Raw genomic sequence first — 14,615 nt, 5'->3', positions numbered from 1 at the left:
TACGTAATTTACTAATACAATGTTTTTTTACTAATTTACTATTTATAATTTTTTTAATTTTTTGTTTTTTAAAATAGCCGAATCTTGCGATTCGATTCGATTCTCGATTCTCGATTCTCAATTCACAAAATTGCAATTTTGGTTCTCGAGTCGACTCTCGATTTGACAACTATGGCTGCATATAAAACTGATATGCTGCCATATAGTTGGACTTGTGATGATACAATGAAATGTGACCCTATGGATCAATCTTCAGGTGTTGTATTGTTGTCATTGCATGGACACAAGAGATTCCTATGAGTTCCCAAGCTCTATAGGTGCACACTTTCCAATCCAGTAAGATAGTGTGCTTGTCCTCCCCATCACCTATTTCAAACCCATAATCCCCATGAATACACCTTCATATATGTCAGCAGTAAGCTCCTTGTTGTCTTGGAATAAGTCCATACAAACTGGACTCCAGTTTATAACCCATTTGTCTACAAGATTCCTATTTGCAGCAATTATGGTCATTATCTTCAATCTAATTTCCTCAAGCACAGACACTTTTAGCTTATGTCTTGCTTCTCTAATCCAAGCGTTGAAACATTTAGATATATTATTGACGACTGACAGGGATGAGCACCTACTTGTGAAGTAGGCTCTTGACCATGTGTGAAGTTGATAATGAATTAGGTCTGTGACTGCTTCAAGTTTCACCTCAGCCAGCTTGCAAAGATTTTCTTTAAAATCTTCTAGAAATGTGCTCCAAGCACATATCCATAACATTTTCTCCATTTCACCCCCTCTCCATATCTTCCCCAATTTGCAAGGATGCGCCTTGCACACGTACGATGCTCTGGTAGCAAGTTTTTGATTTCTTTGGTTAAGCCTTGCAAGTCAACAAACAGAACAATTACAAGAAATCACAACAAAATATAAATCACAAGAAAGCAAGTCACATAGCATACCTTTTGCATGTCTAACATGATTGTTATGTGTTTTGCATCCTCAAGATTCAGCTCCCTAGACAGCCAACACAAAAACCATCCCCAATTATTCTTAGTCTCTTTGTCAACTATAGCCAAGCAATGGGAAACATCTGGTCATTACCATCCTTTCCCGATGTTGATATTAAGATGCCTTTGCATGTCCTTTGTAGGAAACAGCCACTAGCTTCCTTGACATTGGTAAAGGTCATACCAAGTTGAAAATGAGGTTGTCCCGGCCTTACCTCAAATGGCACCCCTGCCATAGGCTCTTCCTCAATGCTACCATCCCTATCATTTGCCCCATCATCGGCACTATCATCAGTGCTATCTATTTAAGGATAATCAAAATTATACTTTGTTTGTCCAACCCCATCCCCTGTATCTACTATGTTGTTGTTTTCATGCCAATTTTATTCTGTTTCACCCCCTGACCTATACTTTTCTCTATTCCCTTATATTGCATCTACCTCAGCCCTACCATTTACTTGTTGCTCCTCTGTATAAACACAACTATGTTGTTTACCTAGGTTTCCATCTTGGAACATATATCATGAACCTCATCCACATCAAACAGGTCAGTCCTGTCAAAATCCTGCTCAGCCACATCGAACAATCCACCTCTGTTTAACTGCTAACCATGCCCTTCTTAACCAAGCCCATCTTCCCTGTGCTGTCCAGGCCCATGCTCCCACTTGGAAAATGTGTTATTTCCAAGGGGATTATGTTGAAGATCAAGCCGCATGAGAGCAAAAGAATTAGGACAAGATGTGTCACAAGTGACAATTGTCCATTTGTGATACACACTTCACAAATTGGAGACATTGAAGGACTGTCTGTGAAGACATTAAAGCCAGAGCATGACTGCTATAGGATTTTTGAAAATCATAGTTGTACTGTAAAGATCATTGCTAATTTCATGAAGAAGAAACTCTATAAGAAGCTAGATATGTCTACAAAGGACATAAAGGCTATAGTGAAAGAGCAACTTAGGGTTAAAGTCTCCATTGCAAAGTGTAAAAAGGCTAAAATGGAAATAAAATAAGAGTTAAATGAGAGTCATAAGGTTGAATTTGGGTATTTGGAGGCCTATGCTGCAACTCTGGAAAGCAGCAATCCAGGAACCATTTCCCATATAGACTTGTGTACTTAGAGTTTGAGAGAAGTGAAGAGGGTGTGTTAAGAGAATGTTTATTTATTTTGATGCTTGCAGAAGGGGCTAGTTGGCAGGTTGTAAGCCAATTATTAGGTTTTCACCAGACCCAACCTCTTTGACCAACAACCTCCTCAACCTCAGCTACTAACTCATTATCAGCACCTAAATTATTATGATCTATGCTAGCAGATGAGGGACCTTCTATACTCAGTAGGGCAATAGAAAATATGGGTTCATCTACTGCATGATTAGCATATAAATCTAACTCTAACAACCAAGAATACTTGCTAACGTACTTAATTATTTTCTGAACTCCTTTATCATTATGTAGTAAAAATAAACCATCATCCAAACTTCTACCAGGCTTAAGCACAAATATGTGTTCCATATTTTTAAACCTTAATCACTCCTTATACCTGAATATATTATCATCAAATATTAAGTAATTACAATCAAAATTGTAAATTGTCTCAACATCTCCATTGATGTACTGTAAATTAATGTCTGAAAACCATTCACCTCCATAATGAAAACTAATATTAATCCTCTTCTCCATTCTGCATATAAATGTACCAAATTAGGGTTTGATAATTGAGACAAACCAGTTTATGGTAGTTTCAAGCAAATTAAGGTTTTTTAATTAATAAAAATCAATGATGCACAATAAATTAAGGCTTTCTAAACTGCAATACATCAACATTATCCCTTTACCCAATTCCACTTAAATTAAGGTTTAATTGATCAAAACAGTTTCACAATATGGTTCGATATGGCCAGGAAGGCTAAAGACTTAGAAAATTTAGATCATCGAGTTCCAGAATTGCTCATCAAAAGTATATTCTTTTCCTTCCTAAAGCGAGCATGCCTATGAAACAACGTTTCGAGCGTAATTTGTTTTCTTAGTAGAAACAAAAGTTGAATCTTGACTTGTTGAATGTTGAATCTGTCTTTGTCCTAAGAATTTATTTCTTTTTTCTTTACCCCACAACGATAGTATAATATTGATGCATTATTAAAGTAGTCTAAGAAAACCTATCCAATTAACATCAACCAAAGAAAAAAATAAACAAAAATAAGTACAAGAATCTTACCTTTTTCAGACCTAATGTTCTCCTCTTAGTCTTCTTCTTCGTCCTTTATAAGAGAATGGAGTAAAAAAAAAAAGAGGTATTGACCACACTAATGATTAGTAAATGCAAAAAGAGAAAAGAGAAACACCGTTTTGAAGAAAATTGGGTATAATGAAGTCAATTTGAAACTGACATACAGTTTTAGAAAAGACGATGGGTTAATTTCGTTTAAGGCATGATGAGGGGTAAGTGGCAAAAGTAAATGCCACATGGACTGTTGGCAACGACTATTTTAATTCTAAATTAGCAAACTTAACGATGAAACACATTACAGTTAAGGGGTTTTATTTGTTCCATTTTCAAAATGTTAAGGTCAATTTTTGACTCAAAAAATATTAGGGGGAATGTGAGCCACATGATAAATATTAGGGTCATTTTTATACCTTAACCTTAATTTTTATCCAAAATCAGTATCACTTTTTTACATGCTTCGCGCAAGTAGATATGTTAATGGCTGTGGGTGCCTGTTTAGTCCGTTCAGTCCCATCCACTTAGACTGGATTTGTACAATAATTGTTATCGCAAGTTTGGGCATTATACCCCGAGCCTGAAACATTTGCTATTTTATAGCCATTTGACTTTTATTTTTATATAACTCTTCATATAAATTTGAAAAGCCCTACCATAACCTGTATATATAAAATAGAGTTAATTTCATATAAAATCACCATATTTACACTTTTTTTTTTCATTTTTATAACGTTATTTAAAAGGTGTCATAAATTCACCACCCTTTATTTTTTTTGCAAATCTACCACCAATGAGAAAATCTGATGTTTTCGTCTTTCCAAATAAATGTCATAATCTCACCAATGTTTTAATAACAAAAAAAAAATACTTTTTTTCTTATCGATTCCGGTTGTTGAATTAACAAAGATACATCAAATTTCCACACCAGTGATGGATTTGCAAAAGAATAAAGGATGGTGAATTTCCTTTAAAAGAATAATTAAAATAAATAAATGTGTAAAGATTATGAGTTTATATGGAATTAACCTTATAAAATATAAAGGGCGGGTTTGGTAATAAATATAAAGCTCAAAAAACTAGGCTGTGTCCAACTTAGATTTTTATAAAAAGATAAAATAGCCTGACAAATCTAGCCCAAGTCTGATTCATGAACTTGTCTATTTGCATATGGCTTGTAATACAATTCAATAAACATGCAAATGTTTTTTCATTTGAATTTCAATGTTCGAATATGCAATTTTAGTTAATAATATTGTTTAGAAGGTAAATTTTTTAAGAGAAATATATATGATTAGTGACAATCACATTTGAGGGCCAAGAGAGCCAAAGTAATAAAAAAATACAAATTACTCCAAAATCCTCATATATACCATAATTCATATGATACATTTTATATGAAAATCAAAATAAATCGCCTACTTTCGTTAATTATTAGAGGTTTATGTTAAATTTTTCTATTTAAATATACAATCAAAAGATACAATCAAAATTTTGATGAAAAAACTCTTGTCTTCTTCGTAATTCTAAAATAAAAAATTCATAATACTAAACTATCAGCGGCGCCATCTTACCACCATCTTGTCAGTGTGACAACCCTACTACCTCCCTCTGTGCCACAACCACTCCTACCTTCCACCCCTAGTCTAGTGCCACCCTTACCTTATTTGTCTAGATTTGTTTGAGACGAACCTTGACGAACAACTAGATTCGTCTCAGCTCGTTTGGGTTCGTCTCAGGTGAATAGTTGGATTCGTCGTTTGGACAAACCGGCAGCGTTCGATGTTTTGTCTTTATGTTCGTGTTTAATGGTGGAAACATAAAACAATTAACAAAAGCCCCTAACTATTTATAATATAAAAAGTAAAGAATCAATTAATTTTATTTTTAGACAAAGGATATCAAACTGTAAAATATGGTATATATATGGTGGGACCTCATAGTAATTTGCTCTAAAAAAAAGATCTTACAATGGTTTTGATTTACAGACTTTTCTCTAAACATTTCCCCTTTAAATACAAAGAAATTATTTGAATTTTAAATAATTTTTTACGTGTTTAAATAAAAATGTTCTTATTCAAACTTTTTTATTCTTTAAAAATATAAGTAATATATTTTTCATCTTTTATATTCTTTTTGCAAAAAAGGTTCAACTCAAGATTTTTTAATAAAAAAATTGCTTTTATATTTAAATTTTATATGCAGAACAAACGATTCTAATCTATTTGAAGTAAACTGGAAAAAAGAGTAATAACATATGTAAATAAAAAATAACAAATGTAGGAAAAAAATCAATATCATTAAATCAAGGCTTGCTCAAATATTAGAATTGGTTAGAATATAGTATTATAAAAAATTAAATATTATGATATTTTGACATTAAATTATTATTATTTTATAAATGATTTATTTATACATTTTTTTTTCAGAAGATACATTTTTTTATTAGAAAGTGTATTATATGTTATATTTTTATTTAAATTTGAAGCCTCTAGAAGAAAAGCATGTATCCTATAGTTGAAACTTCTTTGAGAAAATTAAAGAATAATTAAGAATGTGGTCATTGTTTACCCAAATGCTAACAAACTGGAAACTTTTTTCTTCTATCAGATGGTTTCACATTAAATAACCTATTTGACAAAATTATTATATTTTATACCCATTTTTATTTCCAACGTGTTTTCTTCCATTATTTCTCCGCTCCACAAAACTTCAACTTAAAAGTTAAAATTATACCTGTTTTATTGAACCTGTGAGTTTGTTATTATCATCAATCAGCGGTGGAGGCGGCAGTGGTGGAGATGGTAGAGACGACAGTGGCGGTGCTAAAAAGTATACAGGTGCAGAAAAAAAATGTTCATGTTCTTCTTCGAAACCAAGTTCCTTGATTGGGTTTCTCAGAAGGGATTTGGTACTTTTTGGTTTATCTTCTTCATCTCTTGCATTTCCATCTTCAGGTAAAGGCCTTAGTTTTTATTAACACATTTTTCTCACTTTTTATCCATTTATATGTTTTGATTTATAGTTTTGACCTAATTTTTGGATGGCGTTTGCTTCCATTTCTATGGGTTTCAACTATGTCAGCATCTGATTGTTATAAATTAAATTGAGAATTTTTAATTTTAAGTGGCTTGACCTATTTTTTAAAAGAATAGCTTGACATTTTGAATGGTGTCACTGAATGTACAAACTTCTGCAAAATTGAACTTTGTGAGACTTGGGTTGATATTATTTATTCTATTGCAGGGCCCTTTGCGGGAAGATCGAAAAATGAATTAATAGTTGATGAAACTATGCTTATACTTACATATCTTGGTGGGTATGTAGGTGAAATGACACTATTATTGATGAATATTTGAGTCCCTTTCATAATAGCTCAATGGCAAAAACTTAAAAGACAGACTGTAATTTACAAGTACAAGCAAACTATAATTGATTCAAATTTTTTTCTATATTTTTAGTGTTATTCTACAATTATATAACATCCACATTTAATGGCTTGTGATTCTTTTTTTTTTAATGTGTTTTTAGAGTATCAAATTGAATGTCAATGTTCGTCCACAATCAAATTTTATCTTTGCCCATATATTATAATAAGAGAGGTTTTATTGTATTTAGTAATGAATGAATTATATTGTTATTAGTTTAGTTTTTATGTGTATGTATCACATATATATATATATATTGGATACATCAACCATACATTGTAGATACAACATTGACTTAGTATACATACACCATGATACATTATAGATAACATTATCATATTATGATTTTGATAAGGTTCAGAAAAAGGAGATTAAAAAATGCTTTCAGAGTGATTTATATCACTATGATGATCATCGACTTGGAATCGATGAGTGAGACTGCTTATTACTGTATCTAGGCTATTTTTGAAATTTATCCTTAACTGTTTCAGAGATGTATCTAAAATATATCTGAGATGTATGCGATATGTTTTCGAGATGTAATTAAACAATTTTTAAAATTTGATTTTATGCAAAACAAAAATTGTAAATTTGTTTTTATATTTTGAATTTTTAATATATTTCATGTCGGCTACTGTTGTTTTGAGACATATCTAGACTGTTTTTGAGATTAACTTAAACTGGAGATAAATTTAGTGGAAGCATTATATAATTATTGGTTTAATTTATTGTGTATACATTATAGATATTAGATACATTCATGATGTATACATCGTATATATATACACCACCTATACATTGTACATAAATAATCGACACATCATAGAATACACCATTAATATAATGTAGATACTTTTATTATTATTTCAACGAAATGAATTTCGTAGATACAGCATTGATTACAATTTTTAGAATCCATCTCCAACTCCGAATGATTATTTTCAACAAAAAAAATTTCAAAATGATCGATACATGTGTGTATTAGTGATATAGAGATGATACATAGTAGATACATAAATGATACATGTTTAATTTTTTTTGGATTATTTTAACGAAATAAATTTTAAAATGACCGAGATATTATTGATGCATCGTAATATATTACCGATACATCATAAATATACCATCGATACATCATAAATATGGAGGAGAAAAATTAATATTAAAATTTTAATACATTACCGATGTATCATCTATATCTTGCAATACACTGTAAATATATGGCCGATACATCGTATTATACATTATAAATATAAACAATAAATTGAGCTAAAAAGCAAAACCTCGTGCAATATGGAAAAATAAGAAGACGGAGCAAGCATCATATATTTAATAGGAAGACATTTTTTTAAATACATATATCGAATACATATTAGAAGCAATTTATATATATATATATATATATATATATATATATAATTTAGGGTTAATTCCTAAAAAAATCACGAACTTTACACAAAGTTTCATTTTAATCATGAACTTTAAAAGTTGTCATTTAAAGGCACGAACTTTCATTTTGTTTCAAATCTATCGCCAAAGTAAAATTCGGTGTATTTTATCGAACAAAAAATTCCTAATCCTATATACTCTAACTAAAAGATAATGTTAAGATTTAATGTCGATTTATAATTTGGGTCTTTCATTAATAGTTTATTGAAGAATTTAGTCAACAAAAATACACTGAAATGATAGATTTGAAACAAAATGAAAGTTCGTGCCTTTAAATGGCAACTTTTAAAGGTCATGATTAAAATGAAACTTCGTGTAAAGTTCGTGATTTTTTTAGAAATTAACCCTATAATTTATATATGATAGATACATATATTTTTAATACATAACATATAATATATATACTTTTTTATAACGTAATTTATGCATTTTTAAAGCATGTGATACATATATTTTTGAATTTAAAATATATTATACATATACACATAAATAGTACATAAAATAACGTATGTGTATACACACATATATATTTTATTTATTTATTTTTATTTTTAAAAATATGAGAAAATGAATCAGTGACACATTTCAGATACATAACAGATAGATAGCTGATACATGTTTAAATTATTTTGATATGTTGAGACTCGCTGACATGCGCGTGTCAGATGCGATTCTAACGCATGTCATACGCGTTTTTGACCAGTTATGACACGTTTTTTATCTTTCTTTTGTTGCTTTGTGTGTGCCATGTGTCTCCTATTTTGTGGTTTGTTTAGAATATGTAAACTTTTATCTTTTTTTAATATCAATGTAAATTATTAGATTGATGTGTATTTTGATTATTTTTATTTAAATATTAATATTTTTGTGATTTTCTCAATTTCTTTCTGCACTAATACTAATAAATGTTAGTAATTTTTTTTTTGAATAAATACATAAATACAGTTTAAATTTATGTGCAACTTTTTTTTAGCAAAGATAGACCTATTCTAATTATAAGCGGGGTTATTTAAAATGGGTATAATTACTCAAAAACCCTCCACCTTTAAATTTGTTTTCAATTACACCCTGACGTTGGAAAAATCTCTCAAAACCCTCCCACCTTTAAATTCCATTTTAATTGCACCCTGACGTAGGAAAATACTTTCAAAATTTTCCCATCTTTAGATTTTTTTTTTTAATTGTACCCTAAATTGAAATTTTTTTTCGTTTTGATTTTATAAAGTTATTTGAATAATTTGAATAATATTAGTGTTTAATTAGAATATAGATTAAAAATAAAAGATTATTTTAATTGATTTTTTTATGTGAAAATAGATCAATTTAATATTTTGAGATACAAATTGAAAAATAATTTAAAGGTGGGGAAGTTCTGAGAGAATTTTCTTATGTCAGGATACAATTTATAAAAAAAAATGTGGGGAGCTTTTGAGTGAGTAAGTCTTTAAAATAATATGAAACCAATGATAATAATATAAAAATTGTAATGAATGGTGTTAGAGATGGAGCCAAAAATGGTGAAGAAGCAAGAAAATCTCAAAATGCTGTGGAAAACGTGGACTTTCTTTTGCATTAAAGTTATGAAAGAAACTATCACTACCGGTGGCTAGTAGGACTTGTTCAAGTTGGTAATAATGGGGTACACGGTCCACCTTCTAATTTATTTGATATTTTTATGCTTATATAGTTATATATACTCCCTCTCTCTCATTGACCCAAAATAATACACCAGTTTTTTCTTACAAAGGGACTTAAAAATGGAGAAAGCAATGAACAGACAGAGAGTTCTTCTTAGTCATTTGCAACCCACTTCATCTTCTACCTCTCTGTCTCAGACCCATCAGTCTCTTTGTCTCTCTGTTAGTTTCTATCAGCAAAAATTATTTCTTTTGATTCATTATAGCATATGTTTCAGATTATATTAAGTGGATCAGAATATTTAAGTTTGTTTTTTTTTTTTATATATATTTGAGTTAATCATGTTCCTTTTTTCACTCAGGTATGTGTTATTTTGTACAGTTAACTCTCTTTTTTACTTTGTTTTATGTTTTTTATCCTATGGTTTATGGTCAAACTATAGTCAACTATTGTAAATCTAGAGATTTTGAAAAAAGCTAGTATCTTTTCAGTCTTGAATTGCATTTATTTTACTTATTTTGTTAGGTTTATTGTATGTTCATTTGACTTGGATAGCTTGATTAATGTTGCATATGCAAGAGCAAGAGGTTAGCTTAAAAAGATAACATATGGAAGAAAAGTTGTTACTGAGTTTTTATCATATTTTTCTTTTAGGATCTGGATTACAATGTTTCAAAATGTTTCATCTTTATTGATTAGATAGTTTGTCATTTTAGTTTGGGTGTAAATGGTGTTTGTTGTCTCTGATTATTTCTCATATATTTGTTAGACTTCAATTTGTGCGGCTGGGGACAGTGCTGCATATCAACGTACAGCTGCTTTCGATGATGATATCGTGATTGTAGCGTAAGTTTGATATTGTTTGTACTAGTTTCTGATAGTGATTGTTGCATATTTCGTATTCCATTGCTTCATTGAACTTGTGTGATGTAAACCAGAGCTTACCGTACTGCCATTTGCAAAGCTAAGAGGGGTGGTTTCAAGGATACGCATCCTGATGACTTACTTGGTGAAGTTTTGAAGGTTAGATGTCTTTGAATTGATGTGAATGAATATCAGCTTGTTAGAATCATGATAAAAAATGGTGAAGTTTCATGACTTTCATGATTTAGCATTACCGATTTAGCTGACGAATAATCTCAAATCTAGGCACTGATAGAGAAAACCAATGTAAATCCGAGTGAGGTAGGGGACATAGTTGTTGGTACAGTTCTAGCTCCTGGATCACAAAGGGCAACCGAGTGCAGGATGGCTGCTTTTTATGCTGGTTTCCCTGGTACAATCTCATACACTCTATAGCATGAGTTATACTAACAATTTATAGTAGTGGTTTTCTGTGTTGAAAACTGAAGATACTTTATCTAAGGCTGATCAGAAAATTTAGGACTATTTATAGAAGTATTTAGCTTTCTAATTTGTAAATGCCTCATATGTTGCAACCAGAAACGGTGCCCATCAGAACAGTCAACAGACAATGCTCGTCTGGTCTGCAGGCAGTTGCTGATGTTGCTGGTTCCATCAAAGCAGGGTTTTATGATATCGGTAAGAGTGTTTTTGTGTCTATTTTTTACAAGCGACCCCCATCTTTGAGCTGAATTATTTTTATATCTTTACCAACATTAGGCATTGGGGCTGGGTTGGAGTGCATGACTTTGGATAACATTCAGCCTGTTCCCCCTGTTAATCCAAGAGTAATCTCAAATCCGCTTCTATCTATCTCTTTTTAAAATATATATACATCTGATGGACGTGGTAATTTGTGAATGGTATATTGCAGGCGGATAGCTTTGCACAAGCCCGTGATTGTCTTCTTCCCATGGGCATCACTTCTGAAAATGTTGCACAGCGTTATGGTGTTACACGGCTAGAGCAAGACCTGGCTGCTGTAAGTTTATGAAATTATGAACCATTTTTATAGTGATATGCAGATTTAAGGAGTAAATGTTTTGACACCTTATCTTCATAAAGGTTGATTCTCATAGGAAAGCGGCCGCTGCAACATCATCTGGCAAATTCAAAGATGAAATCATCCCAATTTCTACAAAGGTATGTGAGAAGAATTGAAAACTTATGAGATTTAATAATCTTCAACTTTTTGTTTTTTCTGTCTGACGATTGTTGTTCATAGATTGTGGACCCAAAAACTGGTGAAGAGAAGTCTGTCATAATTTCAGTGGATGATGGAATTCGACCACAGTCGAACATTGCAGATCTTTCCAAGCTAAAGCCTGCATTTAAAAAGGATGGGGCCACAACTGCTGGTATTTAAATAGCCATATTAGCCGCTCAATACTTTTGCTCCTTAAAATTATGCAATTGACATCTCGCTTCGCTCTTGTGTTATCTTAGGTAACTCTAGCCAACTGAGTGATGGTGCTGGCGCAGTTCTTCTTACAAAAAGAAGTGTAGCTGTGCAGAAGGGTCTTCCAATTCTTGGTGTGTTCAGGTACTTATCTTCTGTACGGAGGAATAGTTCCCGTGTTGAAATGTCAAAAATATCTCTCCATGCTTCTAATAAACATTGAATACCCTATCCCTTTTCATCACTAGTTAGGATACTTACTAGATATTCTAAAGAGGTCTGAGATGAAAGGAAAGATAAAACTAGAGGATCAACACATAAATTGTGTCAAATTATGGAGAAAAATCATACAAGGATTTATCTGATATCATATCGAAATTCGACGGCAATTAACTTTAAAAAAATTGTTTGAACGGTGCCAGATTTCAAATAAACAACCAAACACAAGCAAGTCCTGCCAGAAAATTGTGGCAACTTTATTACTTGTATCCAAATGCAATTGCTTAAGAAAACTGTTTGACTTGAAATGTTTAGACTTGTGTTGACAGATGCTTTTCATGGCAGTGTTGCTTTTTTTAAATGTATTATACTCTCCACCAGAAACTTCTTAGGGAAGTTTTATAAAACGTAAGATTTTAAAACAAAATAGCATGCGGAAAAAGGGAACGACACAAGGGAAGATAGTTCAGAATTGACAAATGATATTACTTGCTTTCGAGAAGAAAAAAGGGGAAAAGAATTTTCGGTTAGTAAAGAAATGTGCACGCATGGATCTGTAAATTATTTGCTTCTGCTGTAGGAGTTTTGCTGCTGTTGGCGTAGATCCTGCTCTGATGGGAATTGGCCCAGCCGTTGCAATCCCAGCTGCAGTAAAAGCTGCTGGACTAGAACTTGGTAACATTGACCTGTTTGAAATTAATGAGGTAGTGGAAATAAATTATTGGTTTGTAGTTTGATGTTTGTACTTTTTTGTAAAACTATAATGTAACAATTCGAGGTAAGAAACATGCTGTTCTTTGTTCAGGCATTTGCATCCCAGTATGTTTACTGTTGTAAGAAATTGGAGCTTGATCCAGAACAAGTAAATGTCAATGGAGGCGCAATTGCTCTTGGTCATCCTTTGGGTGCCACAGGTATTTATAACGACATCTCTAATAAAATCGATGGTTTGATCTACTTAAGGTTGTTGCTCAATGTACCATGCATAGCATGCCTTGCAAACATGTTTTTTCTATACTATGCGTATGCATAATACTATAACCAATTTTAAATACAGGAACAGCCCATTGATGTAGTTTGTAACTTGAGAATTATACCCTGATAAATTTATCAGTTAGTCATTAGCTCAAATCTTGCTGCTGTTGGTGCACAGGTGCCCGTTGTGTTGCTACTCTTTTGCATGAAATGAAGCGCAGAGGGAAGGACTGTCGCTTCGGAGTTATCTCGATGTGCATAGGTTTTTCTCTCTTCCTATCTCTCTTTCTCTCCCACACACTCATAGGTGGCTAAATCTAGTAAGGGCATGAGGATATTGTTATAATTAGTTGAACCACATAGGATAATTTTAGGCGAGTTTGCAATACGAGAATATTATTACTAGCAATCTCAACCGTTGAACATAACTACAGGTACGGGTATGGGAGCTGCAGCAGTTTTTGAGAGAGGAGATTGTGTCGATGAGCTATGCAATGCTCGAGCAGTTGGTAGTAGCGACCTCTTATCAAGGGATGCTCTCTAGAAATTTATTGTCATCTTCATCAAAATCATTTATGCATAGCTCTAAATGGCAGTAAACACAGCTAGCCATCTTATGTGGACTGCAAGTTGACAAGTAAACGGATCAGCTATAACTTATGTTTGCAAGAGTGAATTTATCAAAAACTTTGATTGCAATTTAGTTGTAAAAGAGTGAGATTTTAGCGATTGATAATAAAAACCCGTATATAGAGAAATAAAACCCAATATTTTTGGCATGAATGGAAATTGAGAAGTTTCATTTTTTTCATTGAACGTTTGCCTTGAATAATCACTTTTAATGATTGAATCAACTCGTTAAAGGGTAATAATATGATTAAGAGAGCAACAGATTCATCAATCGAACTAACTCGATCACATACAGAGTTCCGAATTTGCATAAAGAACTAATAATCCATAAACTGTAAGCGAGAACTACACACGGCTACTAAAGGTTCCCTTCTTCAAAAACTTGTCATTAGAATAAATCTTCTTTTACTTCTTAGCCGTCTCATGTTTAAGTTCTTGACTACAGAAAGTTATTAGTCACTAAAAAACTTTTACAGCAGTCTGTGTCAACGCTGCGAGCAAATACATGCTCGAATAAATCAGGGCAATCCGTATTCTTAGAAATATTGCTGTAAAATTAGCACCGCCATTTTCATTTTTCGATTCCAGAAAATGTAGTTTCAAATAGTTTCCATTTTCAAAGTCTTCGACTACACACTGATTAGAAACTTTTTTTTTTTTGAAATAATTAGAAACTTAGAATCAGCCTTACACCATTATATCATTGCAGGTCTATTGCTTTCCACAATATTGCTGTACGAGGACTTAAAAGTT

The 14,615-nt window shown here is 32.0% G+C and overlaps 1 protein-coding gene and 1 long non-coding RNA gene across 3 annotated transcripts; both read left to right on the top strand.

The window, feature by feature from the left end:
- Nucleotides 1-5,827: 5,827 nt before the first annotated feature.
- On the top strand, nucleotides 5,828-6,675 carry LOC126657563 (uncharacterized). Its single transcript, XR_007633370.2, has 2 exons — nucleotides 5,828-6,178; nucleotides 6,468-6,675. It is a non-coding gene; the product is annotated as an uncharacterized LOC126657563 (long non-coding RNA).
- Nucleotides 6,676-9,795: 3,120 nt separating this feature from the next.
- Nucleotides 9,796-14,043, top strand: LOC126654537 (3-ketoacyl CoA thiolase 1, peroxisomal-like). Of its 2 annotated transcripts, none has more exons than XM_050348432.2 (14): nucleotides 9,796-9,957; nucleotides 10,506-10,582; nucleotides 10,675-10,759; nucleotides 10,886-11,012; nucleotides 11,180-11,278; nucleotides 11,360-11,427; nucleotides 11,514-11,621; nucleotides 11,705-11,782; nucleotides 11,865-11,997; nucleotides 12,086-12,182; nucleotides 12,838-12,961; nucleotides 13,063-13,171; nucleotides 13,411-13,494; nucleotides 13,667-14,043. In XM_050348432.2, exons 1-14 carry the CDS (start codon nucleotides 9,856-9,858, stop codon nucleotides 13,774-13,776), a joined length of 1,401 nt encoding a protein of 466 aa, XP_050204389.1. In that variant the 5' UTR covers nucleotides 9,796-9,855; the 3' UTR covers nucleotides 13,777-14,043. The 2 variants fall into 2 exon arrangements, with proteins under 2 accessions (XP_050204389.1, XP_055959648.1); XM_056103673.1 differs by lacking the exon at nucleotides 9,796-9,957 and adding an exon at nucleotides 10,285-10,323.
- Nucleotides 14,044-14,615: the final 572 nt, after the last annotated feature.

This window comes from Mercurialis annua, linkage group LG7 (assembly GCF_937616625.2).
Source record: "Mercurialis annua linkage group LG7, ddMerAnnu1.2, whole genome shotgun sequence".
Classification (NCBI taxonomy): Eukaryota; Viridiplantae; Streptophyta; class Magnoliopsida; order Malpighiales; family Euphorbiaceae; genus Mercurialis; species Mercurialis annua.
This window is presented reverse-complemented; position numbering and strand designations above follow the sequence as displayed.